Below are 16871 nucleotides of genomic sequence, written 5' to 3' on the forward strand. Positions count from 1 at the left end.
ATATCTAGGTCAGTTTCGAAACTGGGTCACGTGCGGTCAAAAACTAGGCCAGTAGGTATAAAAATAGAAAAACCTTGTGACCTCTCTAGAGGCCATATTTTTCATGAGATCTTCATAAAAATTAGTGAGAATGTTCACCTTGATGATATCTAGGTAAAGTTCAAAACAGGGTCAAGTACCTTCGAAAACTAGGTCAATAGGTCAAATAATAGAAAAACCTTGTGACCTCTCTAGAGACCATATTTTTCAATGGATCTTCATGAAAATTGGTCAGAATTTTTATCTTGATAATATCTAGGTCAAGTTCAAAACTGGGTCATATGAGCTCAAAAACTAGCTCACTATGTCAAATAATAGAAAAAATGACGTCATACTCAAAACTGGGTCATGTGGGAAGAGGTGAGCGATTCAGGACCATCATGGTCCTCTTGTTTTTTAATCCCCTGCCGTGGCGGAGGGATTATAGGAATGGTCTGCTTCCGTCCGTCCTTCCTTCCGTCCGTAACAAAATCGTGTCCAGTCCATATCTCCTAAACCCCTTGAAGGATTTTCATGAAACTTAGGTCAAATGATCACCTCATCAAGACGATGTGCAGAACCCATGAGTCAGCCTTGTCGTTTCAAGGTCAAGGTCACAACTGAAGGTCAAAGGTTTGAGCCTGCTATTTTGTGTCCGCTCTATATCTCCTAAACCCCTTGAAGGAATTTTATAAAACTTGGGTCAAATGATCACCTCATCAGAACGATGTGCAGAAATTATGAGTCAACCATGCCAGCTCAAGGTCAAGGTCACAACTAAGGGTCGAAGGTTTGAGCCTTCCATTTGGTGTCCACTCTGTATCTCCTTAACCCCTTGAAGGATTTTCATGAAACTTTGGTCAAATGATCACCTCATCAAGACGTTGTGCAAAATTCATGAGTCAGCCATGTCAGTTCAAGGTCAAGGTCACAGCTAAAATCAAAGGTTTTACCCTTTCACTATCCATAGCAGTGGCGGGGGATTTAGCCATCTTTCAGACTGCCTTGTTCAATTTAAGATTTTTTTTCAAACAAATCCATATACATGTTCACCTTTATGAGGTTATGCGGCCCACTGGCACCAGACCAGAAAGAAAATGCCTCTGTACACGTTATACCCTACCCCTAGGTATTCTATAAGAACCATGGTCATGAACAGGAAAGTGCACTTACCCATTTCAATCGTACATTTCTCGTCTAAAATGCGCGGTTTGGTGGATGGGTACCTAGTATATTGAACAAGCAATAATTTATCTTCCATCGTGCACCAGTCACATTATCTCAACAATCCATATTGCGATATGGAGAGATGCTCCACATATTTCATGCTTTCGTTAACGCTACAGAAAAAAGTGTGAACTCCCCAAATGAACATCTGGTCTAGAGGTCACGGCAGTGTGCACATTTTAGGCGAAATGTAAACAAACAAAAACAGAATGCAAAATATTCAGTTTTACAATAAAACTCGAAATGATGAATAAAATCCATCTTGGATGTGATTTTGAATTTGAAATCATACATTGGTAAACATCTGTTCTGTTATTTAATTCATTTGCACATTTATGCTGCATATACACATTTTATCATACACGTGTTGTAAAATGACGACTGACATACATTTTCAGATCAGCCAATCAGACTGATTTTGTAATCTAGACCGGAACTTCACCGGGGAAGTTCAAGCAAGTTTTTTGTGTAATGTTGAAAAGTCGCGTTGTTATTCTAAGATAAGAAGTATTATAGAAATGTGACTGGTACACAATGGTAGATAAATTACCACTTGTTTAATATCCATAGTACACATTTACCGAAATGCATGTTTTAGGTATAAATTGCGCGATTGAAATGGGTTAGTATATTTTCCCGTTCATGACCATGGTTCTTATAGAATACCTAGGGGTAGGGTATAACATGTACAGAGGTATTTTCTTTCTGGTCTGGTGCCAGTGATGCTGCCTGTCAAGTTCAGTCAGATTGCCCAAGTAACACCAGAGTTATACTTTTGTGATCCTAGGCCTAAGCGTTCTCAAGTAATTGTCTGGAAAGGTTTAACTGTTCCGGGTCACTGTAACCTTGACCTTTGACCTACTGACCTCAAAATCAATAGGGTCATCTGCTGGTCATGATTAACCTCTCTATCAACTTTCATGATCCTTGGCCCAAGCGTTCTTAAGTTATCATCCGGAAACCATTCAACTGTTTCTGGCCAAGGTGACCTTAAACTTTGACCTAATGACCTCAAAATTAATAGGGGCCATCTGCTGATCATGTTCTTGTGTGATCGTCCTATCAACTTTCACGATCCTAGGCCCAAGAATTCTTCAGTTATCATACGGAAACCGTTTAAGTGTTCCGGGTCAGTGTGACCTTGATCTTTGACCCACTGACCTCAAAATCAATAGAGGTCATCTGCTGGTCATGACCAACCTCCCTGTCAACTTTCATGATCCTAGGCCCAAGCATTCTTGAGTTATCATCCGGAAACCGTTTACCTGTTCTGGGTCACTGTGACCTTGACCTTCGACATAATGACCTCAAAATCAGTAGGGGTCATTTGCTGGTGATTACTAACCTCCCTATCAACTTTCATGATCCTAGGCCCAAGAGTTCTTGAGTTATCGGATTGGTCTACATACAGACCAACGACAGACATCTGCAAAACAATATACTCCTCCTTCGAAGGAGGGCATAATGAAGATCCATCAAGCAGTGCATATAAAGGAGTTGTTTAAATGTATTTCTATTTATCACTCCAATGGCCTCTTAAAGGGGCCAAGTGCCCCCATTTGAACAAAGTTCGAAGAGGAACATATAATAATGCTACAAGCGGTTCATGAGAAGTTGTTTAAAGGTATTTCTATTTTTAGCCTTAGCAGTCCCTACAAGGTGTCACCCTTGAGAGAGAACAATATAATGATGCTACAGACCAAGTTTGATGAATATCTATTAAGTAGCTTATGAGAAGTTGTTAAAAGTTATTTCTATTTTTAGCTCCAGCGGACCCTGTAAAGGGTCAAGTGCCCCTATTTGAACAAATTTGATACAGGACCATATAGTGATGTTACAGACCAAGTTTGATGAAGATCAATCAAGCAGTTCATGATAAGAAGTTGTTTAAACATATTTCTTTATCAAGCTCTAGCAGCTCCTAAAATGGGCTAAGTGCCCCCATTTAAACAAACTTGGGAGAGGACCTTATAATGATGCTACAGACCAAGTTTGATGAAGATCCATCAAGCGGTTCATGAGAAGTCGTTTAAAGGTATTTCTATTTTTAGCTCTAGCAGCCCTTAAAAAAGGCCAAGTGCCTCCATTTAAACAAACTTGATTGAGGACCTCACAAGGATGCTACAGACCAAATTTAGTGTTATTCTGACCAGTAGTTTCAGAGGAGATGTTTAAGTAAAAATGTGGACGACGGACGATAGATGACAGACGATGGATGACGGACCATCCACCGCATACTAATAGCTCACCCTGAACCTTCAGTTCAGGCAAGCTAAAAAGTTGGTGCCAGAGTTATGGACCTTGTGTCATATGATGAGGGTGATGATGTGGAACAATATTTCAAGTTGCACCAAAACTTTAACCTGAAATTCTAAGTAAAAAGGGGGAATAATTCATGATATATTGGTGCCACAGTTCTGATTATCATGGCCCTTGTGCCATATGATGTGGGCAATGATAAGGAATAACTATTTTAAGTTTGAAGCAAATTTATCAAATAATAACAAAGATAAAGAAAAAGTGCATAAAAACTTTAACCAAGGTGGGGACATGGAAAGACGCCGATGCTGGGTCAAGAACGATAGCTCTACATACTTTGTAAAGCTAAAAAAAACCTACAATATCTGCACAAATGGTTAACATTTTATGCCCTTGCCATTAGCAAAGAGGGGCATAAAAAAACCTTTAATGAGGTAAAATGTGAATAAATATTTCACCATCTGAACAAACTTTTTTAAAAAAAGAGTTTCAAAGCAAACTGGGGTAAGTGACCGATTCAGGCTCACAGAGCAGTTAAAAGTTAAACTCTGGAGCATCTTTAAGTGAACTGCATTGTGCTTCTATGGCAGATTTTGTTTTATTTGTTTACTGCTTGCCTTCTTACTGGAAGAGACAGACAAAATGTTGGAACAGTGTCTCAGCTTTTCAGACCAAGGTACAACAATGTCATGTGCTATTACTTTCTATGTGGACAGACTGTGGCAAGTACAAGCTATAATCATTTTGACTAAATGAAATGCATATTTAATAGATTTGACTTCCAAATTCCTTTATGCTAACATTTATGACAAATGACTCCTGACAAAGTGAATCAGATACTGTGTGGTAATTATCAAACAGCATTGGTAAAACAGTCGTGTGTATAGCAACAGCTTGCAAAACAGGGATATGATGACCCAATAGAAATGTATCTTAACATCAGAACAACACATTAATGTAGTTTAAACATACTTTAATAAATGCATAAACACATTTCAATAATAAATAATAACATTAATCATAATTTCTACATGACACATGAGATATATCTTGTAATGGTGAATATTTAAGCAAAGTTGTTTGAAATTACATCCATGTACAAGAAGGTTACAATCTGACTAAAGTACTTGATCTTCTAAACGAAGATCTGAGAACGACCCATTCACATTCGTCTTCTGTATATTTTGGATTTCCAAGATTGCTATTTTTATTTTTGCAAATCTATTTTTGTTTGAACCAATCAAAAAACTTGTTCGAAAGTCAAAGAGTAAGGAAAATTTGCAGTTAATCCAGGGCTCGAACCCGGGACCTCTCGCTTACAGAGCAAGTGCGCTACCGACTGAGCTAACCGGCTATCTGACATTTTTCTGCATAAAAATTGTTAATATCAAATACCAAGACTTTTTAAAGCTTGCAGAATGTTGTAAGTTAACTTTTGATTGGCTAGCGGAAGGGTTGTCAGAACGAGGCCATCAATAGCTCGTTGTCAGATCCTATGCGTAGCGTAATAGGAGATGTACTTTCTTCAGATTGAAGAAGGTTACAGACCAGTCAAAACAATCAATAAAAATCTTTTATCAAGTGTGACCTTGATCTTGACTAGAGGTCTGGGTCTTATATGCAACAATATCATTTTTTATGGTGACTGTTGTGCAAAGTTAATTTAATATCCACCCATGCAAATAATATCTGATGTGTGACATGTCATTTCATTATGGGGTACATTCGTGTCAAGTAATTGCAAATTCCCTTGGTGGATGGTAGAGTTATAGACCAGGCATGAAGTGTGACGGACAGAGGGACAGAAGTTGGTTGGACTGAAGGACACACAGTCTATTTCTATGTCCCCCTTTAATTCTTTGGAAAAGGTGGGGACAATAAATATTGCCCTTTTAGTACACAACTTAACTGGTGATTTTGTCAAAAGGTACTTGCATTTTATTAAAAACTAAAAATATATATATATACAAAAAACAGCAAAAATTTTTCATAATTATTGTTTAAGTAATAAAATGGCTACATCGGAATTCTTTTCTCATCCACTAACAGCTTTTACAAATTAGACAAAGTTTAAAAGAAGGAAAACCTAAATGCAATCAACATTACCATTGAACATAACTGCTTTCAACAATACTCTACATGAAAAAAAATTCCAGCTGGCACTTTGTAAGGTCAGCTGTAAAAGGGTTAAAATGACTAGTTTAGCAGAAATTTATACTTAAGGATGTAGTATACCTCGTCACCAGGGCATATTCAAATTTACTGAACTTTAACAATTCCTAGTGCTGCTTTAACTGCTAAAACTGATTTTTTCTCTGATAATTCAAGTAAAAATTGAATCCATGTTTGAAATACATGCTTCTAAAGGCTTTTTATATTAAAAAAAGTGAAGCTCAGTTTTTGTCTTAGCCTACAGTAAGTAGTATGCTAGTTAAAAAGTCTATTTAGGTATGTGTTAGTTGAATATATTTCATGGGGCTCATGCTTCTGTGCTATTGTATGTTCTCTCATTTTAAAGCAAGTATACGTAACAATGAGCTTTTTGACAGCTAACAACATGTAACAATGTACCTTCAAGTATCTCACAGTATTAAGTAACCATGGTAACATTTATGTTTTAATAAAATATTTTATATTTTTCATTTTTTCATAATAGTTTTTATTTTTCCTGTTTCAAAAACATTTTACTTCTATAATCTGTTTCCAGTTCAACATGCCCATAGTCAAACTTTATAGAGTATAATACATCCTTAAATAAAGACATTAAAACTTTTCAAAATTATTCAAATCAATCAATTCAGAATGTTTTTATAAATTATTTTTCAGAGTAACAGTTTTATTTCAACTGCCACAACTTGTTTTAGATGAATATATATATATTCATCATCATATATCACATGAGATTTCGAACATCATTTTCATCATCTGTTATAGTATCATCATCTTCTAATTCATCTTTCCTGTAATATAAAGTTAAACGTTTTAAATATCAAATAAGACATTCCAAAATCATTAATTTAGAAGCTGACAATTGGCCACCCAATGTCTTGTTCCATTAAATTACATCTACCTATGTCTATAAATAAGATATTCCCAAGCTAAGAATCACATTTTGATATATACATATGACATGAAAACAAACAAGAACTGTTTGCAATTTTAACATATTCTGTTCTCTATGATAGCCTGTTGGAGGCAAGTAAGTAGGTATGTTATTTTGAGACCTTGATCTTTGACAAAATGTTCTCAGAATCAGCAGGGGTAGCCCACTGACTACAGGCAACCAACCTATCAAGACTGACAGCCAAAAAAACAGAAACTTTGGCAAATAAGTGAAAGCTGTTGTCTAAATGTCACTGTGACCTTGACCTTTGACCTACAGATTCCCAAAGCAATAAGGCTCATCTATTGACCGCAAGCAATCATTCCATGAAGTCTGAAGATAGCAGGCAAAAAGTTTTTTTAGTTATTATATCTATGACCTTGAACTTTGACTTAAAGACCCCCAAAACAATATGGGTCACGTACCGGCCATAGACAATCATCATATGAAGATTAAGAAATGTAGACCAAAGCATGATGTTTATAGAGCAGAAAATGGTTTCCGTCTCATGGTCACAATGACTTTGACCTACCGATCTCTGAAACTATAGAGTCATCTTTTGACCAAATGTAATAATGCTATGAAATTTAATGACTGTAGGCCTAAGTGTTCATTAGTTATTACAATTATGGAAACTATTCTTCTGGTTTATTTTTAGAATTTTTTTGAAGATTTTCCTATATAAAATCAAGTGACCCCTGGGGCAGGGTCAATTTTGATCCCGGTGATCATGATTTGAACAAATTTTGTAGAGGTCCACTACTGGCAATGCTACATGTTAAATATCTAAGCTCTAGGCCTTCTGGTTTATTTTTTAATTTTTTTTTGATTTTCCTATAGAAATCTATGTAAAATCAAGTGACCCCTGGGGCGGGATCAATTTTGACCCCAGGGTCATGATTTGAACAACTTTAGTAGAGGTCCACTAGGCAATGCTACATGTCAAATATCTAAGCTCTAAGGGCTTCTGGTTTTTGAGAAGAAGATTTTTTAAGATTTTCCTATGTAAAGTCATATGACCCCTCGGGCGGGGTCAATTTTTGACCCCGGGGTCATGATTTGAACAAACATGGTAGAGGTCCACTAGGGAATGCTTCACACAAAATATCTAAGCTCTAGGCTTTTGGTTTTTGAGAAGAAGATTTTTAAAGTTTTTCCTTTCGGTTGCCATGGCAACCAGAGTTCTGCATGGAATTCAATTCTTTGAACAATTTTTGTAGAGCTTCACCTAAGGAACGTTCCTGTGAAGTATGGATGAAATTAGCCTAGCGGTTTACGAGGAGATGACGTTTAAAGTAAAAGTTTATGGACAGACAACAGACGCCAGAGAGTGAGTGATCACAATAGCTCACCCTGAGCCTTTGGCTCAGGTGAGCTAAAAACAATATGTCTACCCCAGTAGGGGGGACACATAATAATGCACAGTGGGACACCTGACACTGACCTTTGGCCTACTGACCTCAAAATTTATAGGGGTCATCTACTGGTCAGGACCAATCTCCCTATCAAGTTTCGTGACCCTAGGCCCAAGCGTTCTCAAGTAATTGTCTGGAAACAGTTTAACTGTTCCGGGTCACTGTAACCTTGACCTTTGACCTAGTGACCTCAAAATCAATAGGGGTCATCTGCTGGTCATGAGGTTAACCTCTCTATCAACTTTCATGATCCTTGTCCCAAGTGTTCTTAAGTTATCATCTGAAAACCATTTAACTGTTTCTGGCCAAGGTGACCTTGAACTTTGACCTAATAACCTCAAAATCAATAGGGGTCATCTGCTGGTCATATGACGATCAACCTCCCCATCAATTTTCCTGCTCCTAGGCCCAAGTGTTCTCGAGTTATCGTCTGGAAACTGTTTTAACTGTTCCGGGTCACTGTGACTAATACTGTGGCGCATAATAATAAGAAGAACTGTAGACAAAAGTGTTCTTTAGTTACTGTGGGGAAACTGTTTTCACTGTGACCTTGACCTTTCAAATATTGAACACCATGAAATTAAAGGTACTTCATCAACTGACCACAAGCAATCATCCTATGAAGTTTAACAACTTTACATCAAAGCATTCTTTAGTTATTTAGTTTAATCAGTTTCCAGTTTTGAAGTCACTGTGACCTCTGACCCCCCAAAACAGTAGTGGTAATCTACTTACAACAGGCAATCATCCTATGGTGTTTGACCAATGTGAGACCTAGCATTTTCTATTTATTGATCAGAAACCAAATGGCCTACCGACAGACAGACAAACAACAGTAAGCCAACTAATATACCCCCTCAACAGGCATAAAAAGTATTCAATAATTTTATCAAAATCATGCTTTCTTTTGATTTACCTTTGTAACATCAGAATTTTAATGCTACATTAAATGTACTTGGTAATACGTCCGAGTGTAAAGATTCAAAGCTATAATAGCTGGTGCAAACAACATACATCATTAAACCTTCTAAACTCACATATATTTTTCAAATGTCAGACTGGTTATAAACAATTTTTACTACTTAAATGAGGGCCATGATTACCCTATTCCACTGACCAGAGTTTCACTGGCCTAGAGATTTAGTTTAAGTAACAATAATCCAACATTTCTGTGAAATAATTTCAAAATCCGACCATTAGTTTAGGAGATGACATTTGAAGTGACTGTGGCAATTTGTTCATTCTTGGTAGATGGTCACCCAAGGAACATTTCTGTGATATTATTTCAAAATCAGACCAAAGTTCCTAATAAAAACTGTATAATTGGAAAATTGACTGAATCACTATAAATGTAAACAATCTTGGTCACCCCATAAAATTATTTTGACTTGTGCAAGCAGTTTCCAACAAGAATTTTTAAAACATCCATTAAATGCAATATGTAACAAAGTTGATTCTGAGTAAAATTAATGGTTATTTGTTATATTTGACATTGACCTTTGACTAACAGATCCCAAAAGCAATAGGGGTCATCTACTTCCAAAGCCTAGTTATGATACCAAGTTTGAAGGTCCTGGGTCAAGTGGTTCTCAATTTATTGGGTGGAAACCATTTCCAAGGTTCAGGCCCCTGTGACCTTGACCTTTGACTTACTAATCTAAAAAACTATAGGGCTCATCTACTTTACAAGCCCTATCATGCTTTCAAGTTTGAAGGTCCTGGGTCAAGTGGTTCTCAATTTATTGGGTAGACACCATTTCCAAGGTTCAGGCCCCTGTGGCCTTGACCTTTGACTTACTAATCTAAAAAACTATAGGGCTCATATACTTAACAAGCCCTATCATGCTTTCAAGTTTGAAGGTCCTGGGTCAAGTTGTTCTCAATTTATTGGGTGGAAACCATTTCCAAGGTTCAGGCCCCTGTGACCTTGACCTTTGACTTACTAATCTAAAAAACTATAGGGCTCATCTACTTTACAAGCCTTATCATGCATTCAAGTTTGAAGGTTCTTGGTCAAGTGGTTCTCAAGTTATTGGTCGGAAAATGTTTTCTAGGTTTGGGCCCCTGTGAACTTGACCTTTAATCTACTGACCCCAAAAACTATCACAGTCATCTACTTCATAAGCCCAATCATGCTACCAAGTTTGGAGGTTCTTGGTCAAGTGGTTCTAAAGTTATTGGGTGGAAACCGTTTACTCTACAGACTAACCAACTGACTGATGTGACCGAAAGAATAGCAATATACATGTACCCCTGCTTCATCGAAAGGGGGCATAAATATTGTTTTAAGATTTTTTCCATTTTTAACTTTGGTGGGAATATGCAACCAAGTGGAACCATTCGAACAACATTGGAGGAGGACCACACAAGAAACATCCAGGCTGAGACAATATTGGAGGAGGACCACACAAGAAACATCCAGACTGAGACAACATTGGAGGAGGACCACACAAGAAACATCCAGGCTGAGACAACATTGGAGGAGGACCACACAAGAAACATCCAGGCTGAGACGACAACATTGGAGGAGGACACACAAGAAACATCCAGGCTGAGTTTCATCAATTTCCAACAAACTGTTTCAAAAATTTCATATAAAGAAAATGTTGACAGATAGTGAGTGAGCTAATAAAGCAACAAACCTGAGTCTACTGTTGATATCATATCCCTGGTCCTGTCCAAGCCTACTGATTGAGCGGTAAGTTTCTATACTGCTGTTTACTGATTCATCAGATAGATCTTCTGGCATTTCCATCCTCGAGATCTTCCCCTCCGCTGAAATAGCGTTCCCTTCAGCATTCAGTATTGTTATTTCAACACTACTATTTATAATGAATTTCTCTTTTACATATAATATAAGCTTATATCTGTATGAAAAGATAAGACAGAACCACCCTGACACTAGGTTTATTCCAGGTGGATCACACCTAAACAGTGATATTTACAGGCAGACATGGATTGTCTTAAAAGATAAATTTTCTTTAATGCAGGATACTTTATTTTATTTATTTAACTGGGTTTTACAGTGCACCAACACAGTATAGGTTAATACTTCATAGACGCAGACAGATTCTAACTAGGTGGAAATTTTCAGATAAAGTTAGGTGAAAAGCTGAACTTTAAACAAATAGCTTTACTGAGACAAGGTTGACTTTTTAAATGCGGTAACTGTAAGTCAACTGATATGAAATCTGATCTGTAAGCTAACTGCAAGCAGACCTTGTGGTCAATGTTTAGGACAAAAACTTTCTGTATGCATTTATACTTGTGCAAATACGTAGTGTAAACTTTTGGTTAACTTAAAACATCATTTCTGTATATTCTTTAAAACTGCAAAATGTTTGCAGAAGTTTACAAACATCTTTTCTGTTTGAAGCAGATCATAATTTGTTATTTCTGAAGTATATGCAAAGCCTGTTCATTTACAAGAATGCAAATATACTGTTTAAAGCCTGTGTATATTTGTGAAGATTTATTCATTATTCAGCTGTTATAATCATTATTACTACCATTACTGTGTAGTGTCCATCAAGACATTTAATCTCATTATATATTGTTAAATGGCAATTAAATTGTCACTCTCAGCAACATCTGATGTCAATTTTAAAAGCGCATTCAAGGCAGTAAAAATGTTTATGTACTTTACTGGTCAATGGTAGACATGTTAACTGAGAACTAATTTCAAATAGAAAAGTTCGAAAATCAAGACTTTTAACAAGCAAATTCGATGGAAGGGTTTGTGGTGAGGAATGGCAAAAAAAAACATATCCGGCAAAAAGTTAAGGATGTTACTAAGAAGTAAATAATTTCATAAGTCAAAATCAATTTAACAGAAAATAAATGCTTTTGTGTGTGTGTGTGTGTGTGTGTGGGGGGGTGGGGGGGGGGGGGGGGGGGGGGTCAGCGGAGGTGACAGGGTGAGGGTACAAAACTTCACATGTTGATTATAAATATTGATAGAAAATTAAAAAGAAAAAAAAATGGGGTGTCGGGGGATGCAAGATCGGGGTGGTGGGCATGACTGGGTAGAGGAGTGAGGTGGGGGAACAGTACAACTTTGCATGTTGATAAATATTCATGGTTTGAGGGGGTGGGGGGAAATTCTACCAATTGGTTGGTTTGTTATGTACAAATCTGTGGATTTTTGAACAATTAAAGGGAAATAACTCTAAAGAAAATTGACCAATTAAAAAAAAAATGACGGGCATCATTTAAGTATGTTGATTCATAAATATTTCAAGTTTCATGAACTTCTACCGGTTTGTTACTGAGAAATGGCTGCAGACGTGGATTTTTTATTAAATCAAGGGCAATAAATTGACCAATCCAAAAAACAAGAGGGCCATGAAGGCCCTGTATCGCTCACCTGACCTACTGACCTAAAGATCATCAAGATTAACATTCTGACCAAGTTTCATAAAGATATGGTCATAAATGTCGTCTCTAAACTGTTAAACTAGCTTTTCCTTTGATTTGACCTGGTGACCTTGTTTTTGACCCCACCTGACCCAGATTTGAACTTAACCTATAGATCATCAAGATCAACATTTTGACCTAGTTTCATAAAGATATGGTCATAAATGTGGTCTCTAAAATGTTAACTAGCTTTTCCTTTGATTTGACCCAGTGACCTAGTTTTTGACCCACATGACCCGGATTCGAACTTGGCCTAAAGATCATCAAGATTAACAATCTGACTAAGTTTCATGAAGATACAGTCATAAATGTGGCCTCTAGAGTTTTAATAAGCTTTTCCTTTGATCTGACCTGTGGACCTAGTTTTTGAACCCACCTGACCCAGATTTGAACTTGACCTATAGATCATCAAGATCAACATTCTGACCAAGTTTCATTAAGATATGGTCATAAATATGGCCTCTACAGCGTTAACTAGCTTTTCCTGTGATTTGACCTGGTGACCTAGTTTTTGATCCTACATGACCCAGATTCAAACTGGACCTTGAGACCATCAAGATTAAAATTCTGACCAAGATCCATGAAGATACAGTAGTAAATGTGGCTTCTACGGTGTTAACAAGCTTTTTCTTTGATTTGACCTGGTGACTTAGTTTCTGAACCCAGATGACCCAATATCAATCTCGTCAAAGATTTTATTGAGGGTAACATTCTGACCAAGTTTCATTAAGATTGGGCCAAAATTGTGACCTCTACAGTGTTAACAAGCTTTTCCTTTGAATTGACCGGTGACCTAGTTTTTGACCCCGGATGACCCAATATCAAACTGGTTCAAGATTTTATTGAGGGTAACATTCTGACCAAGTTTCATTAAGATTGGGCCAAAATTGTGACCTCTAGAGTGTTAACAAGCTTTTCCTTTGATTTGACCTGGTAACCTAGTTTTTGACCCCAGATGACCCAATATCGAACTCCTCCAAGATTTTATTGCGGGTAACATTCTGACCAAATTTCATTAAGATTGGGCCAAAATTGTGACCTCTAGAGTGTTAACAAGCCTTTCCTTTCATTTGACCTAGTGACCTAGTTTTTGATCCCAGATGACCAAATATTGATCTCGTCAAAGATTTTATTACGGGTAACATTCTGACCAAGTTTCATTAAGATTGGGCCAAAATTGTGACCTCTAGAGTGTTGACAAGCCTTTCCTTTGATTTGACCTGGTGACCTAGTTTTTGACCCCAGATGACCCAATATCGAACTCGTCCAAGATTTTATTGCGGGTAACATTATGACCAAGTTTCATTAAGATTGGGCCAAAATTGCGACCTCTAGAGTGTTAACAGTCAAATTGTTGACGACGGACGGATGGACGATGGACGGACTGACAACTACAGACACAGGGCGATCACAAAAGCTCATCTTTGAGCACTTCGTGCTCAGGTGAGCTAAAAACTTGATGGGCATCATTGCAGCATGTTGGTTCATGTTTATTTCAAGTTTCATGAAATTCTATCTGCTAGTTACTGAGAAATGGCTGCGGACGGACGGACAACACCATTTCAATACCCCCCTCCCGATTTCATCGGAGGGGGATAAAAATATTTTTTTTATTTTAGTAAGAAGGCATTGCATCAGGAAGTTTATGTTTTTTCACATGTTTTCCATAATTTAATTTTATACATGTTACTGAGATTATTAACTAATTGTTTTCATAGTTTAAACCAGATTGCTGTTCAGCAAACATCAAGAGTACAGAGAACTTGTTTTAACCATCTGAAAAATAATTCAGAGAAGAAAGATTTTCAAAGTTTCCGATATTGCCATGTAACGAAAACTAGTCATGTCAAATTGCGGTCACGTACTTTTTTAAAGGAACAAAATAATTGGAAGCAATTTGGTAGAAGGTCACACAAAGAATATTTCTGTGAAATTATTTCAAAATCAAGCCAGTTGTTTCTGAGGAGAAGATTTTGAAGTTCTTCTTTTCAGTTGCCATGGCAATACTATACAGATAACCTGGACTTGAAAAAAACTGAAAGGTGATCACCCAAGGAATCTTCCTGTGAAATTTGGTTGAAATTGGCATAGTGGTTTAGGAAGAGGTATTCTTTAAAGAAATTGTGGATGATGACGGACAGACAATGATTCTAAAAGCTCACCATAAAAAACAAGTAAATCCCCAACTATGAAAAACTTCATTAAAATGTATATTGAGGAACTTTAAGCTGTATGTGAAAATGTCATCAAAAATGCCATTTTGCCCATAGAAGCCAATTATAAATAACTGACCGGTGGACCAATATTTTCAAATTGTCTAATAAAAAATTAAGCAGACAATCCTCTTATTTTTTACTAGCTGAATTTCCTTCAGATACAATTTTGCTGCTTTAATAGAATTTTACATTATGAAACAATATTTGTTTCAAATGTGCAGAACTACTTTAACTGAACTATTTATGCATCACAGAGAGAAGAATAAACTAACATGAAAAGGGCAGCTGAAGAAGTAAAGGTTACATGTTTTACCAGTGATTCTGCCAGACTGTGAGGCCAGTTCCCATTCCAGTTGACCGAGGGCATCTTCATCATCCTGGTCTCTGTTGTCTTTCTCTCCTACATAGTCAAATATACTTAGATCTGTACCCTCCATCACTGAAACATCAAATATACTTACTATTTCAGCTAGTATTATAATGGAAATTATTTTAGAATTAAAATAATTTAATTTATTTTTTCTCAAATTGTTGCTCGGTAATTACCGTCTGCTAGTTTATTAAATTGTCGTCTGTTTTCGTAGATAAACGTGTCATCGATATTGTTACACTTGGCTGATCTGAACTGGTTCCTACTGATACTGGTACCCAGTCGATATAATATAAATACCAATATCTCGTGCAGTTCTCTCACATTTTGCTAGCTACACCGTCGGTAACGTCAAAACTACCCGCCCGCCACACCCTGTATTTATAGGAAACTTTTGAAACATAGAGTTTTGCATCTTTAATTTCGGGCTAGTATTGTAGTTTTAACAACTTGCTAGAATACTTTGTCAGTATTTTATATACACTTTACTGATCTATTTATGTTGATCTTACATCATCTGTGGAATGTTTTATGAAATTGGTTCAAAGTTGTAAAGGAAATTTGCATAAAGTCCATCTATTTAACAATAGCTAACGTTGATGTTCTAGTTCAAGTTAATTGTTATTGTCCACCCGGTCTTGACGACGGAGTTGTTAGGTACTGCCGTCTTTTTACTTACAATTGCAGGGTTAAACCGTGCCAAAGTAAATTGATGAGGGTGATATACCGGAGAGCAATAACACTGCAGGAGATAACACATCCAGCCTCAAAATGTATGACGGGGCTAGATGTCATCTTGTTACGTGACCAAGGACTTCCAAATGTGAGATGTTCATACCGTGTTATGAAGAAAAAACTGAGACATTTTGATGCAGTGTATATAAATTTTGTTATTTAAGAAAACGGTTCAGCATGGGCGTGACTATATTTGTATAAGACTCTCCAGTATAATTTGAAAGATTTTATACTTCTTTAAAAAGGCACGGGATAGTTGATTGATATTAATATACGTATTTCTAGTATTAAAATATATAAACTAAATGTACAAGAAGACAATAGTGAAGTAATAAAATTATTAGAATAAGTTTCACTTTTTAAGTTAAATGTGTCGTATTGACATGAAATTCAAGGACAGGAAAATAATTATAGGAAGTATTGACTGTCGTAAATATTATTTCATGTGAACTTAAAAACTTTGTGATCACAGTTGGATATCACTAAGAAAATTCTGCTATTATTTGTGGTAACAATTATTATGTAGGACACTGGCTTTTTAACTGTGACATTTGATAGACCTTAATATTAGTTTTTCTTCATCTTGTCATAATACTATAAGTAAAAGGTGTTTATTTATAATACTGGCTTGATGGATATTGTCGCTCATAATATGTTAGCGGTAAAATTCTGTCGGCCGTGAGGTGAGCGGATACGGTGTCTGTATGTTTGCATTCAAGTTGCGTACTTTGGGGTATCATATGTTTACCAGTTTGTGTTAACTGGATAGTAAAAGGTTTTGCCCTAGTACTTGGCAATTCCTAGTGTTGCGTGTGTTGCGTATGTTGCGTATGTTGCGTTGCTCTCAGTGGTGTCACTTTGCCTTGCCTTGCCTTGCCTTTCATTGACTCGTGTTGCGGTTTCGCTCATTCTCGGTGAAACCCGAAATGGGTGGAATGGTAGCTCGACGTTCAATTGAAATTGTTGTGTGTTTGCATTTGAGTGATACCTGTTATAAAGTGCAAAGTGTCTTGTGTTGCTTTGCCTTTGAGTGACACCTGTTACAAAGTACAAAGTGTCTTGCGTTACTTTGCGTTGTTTGAGTGATACCTGTTACAAAGTACAACGTGTCT

At 36.7% G+C, this 16871-nt stretch overlaps 1 protein-coding gene across 3 annotated transcripts in view; it reads right to left on the reverse strand.

Annotated features, from left to right (window-relative positions):
- Positions 1–4460: 4460 nt before the first annotated feature.
- Positions 4461–16871, reverse strand: part of LOC123554826 (zinc finger B-box domain-containing protein 1-like) — a 113606-nt gene continuing 101195 nt past the window's right edge. For all 3 annotated transcript variants that reach the window (XM_045345182.2, XM_045345181.2, XM_045345183.2), the window contains 3 exons: positions 14968–15093; positions 10665–10797; positions 4461–6464 (listed from right to left, as the gene is read on the reverse strand). In XM_045345182.2, the coding sequence (XP_045201117.2) occupies positions 6398–6464; positions 10665–10797; positions 14968–15093 (326 nt within the window). In that variant the 3' untranslated portion in view covers positions 4461–6397. The remainder of the gene's footprint in view (positions 6465–10664; positions 10798–14967; positions 15094–16871) is intronic.

The sequence above is a fragment of the Mercenaria mercenaria genome, chromosome 7 (assembly GCF_021730395.1).
Source record: "Mercenaria mercenaria strain notata chromosome 7, MADL_Memer_1, whole genome shotgun sequence".
Classification (NCBI taxonomy): Eukaryota; Metazoa; Mollusca; class Bivalvia; order Venerida; family Veneridae; genus Mercenaria; species Mercenaria mercenaria.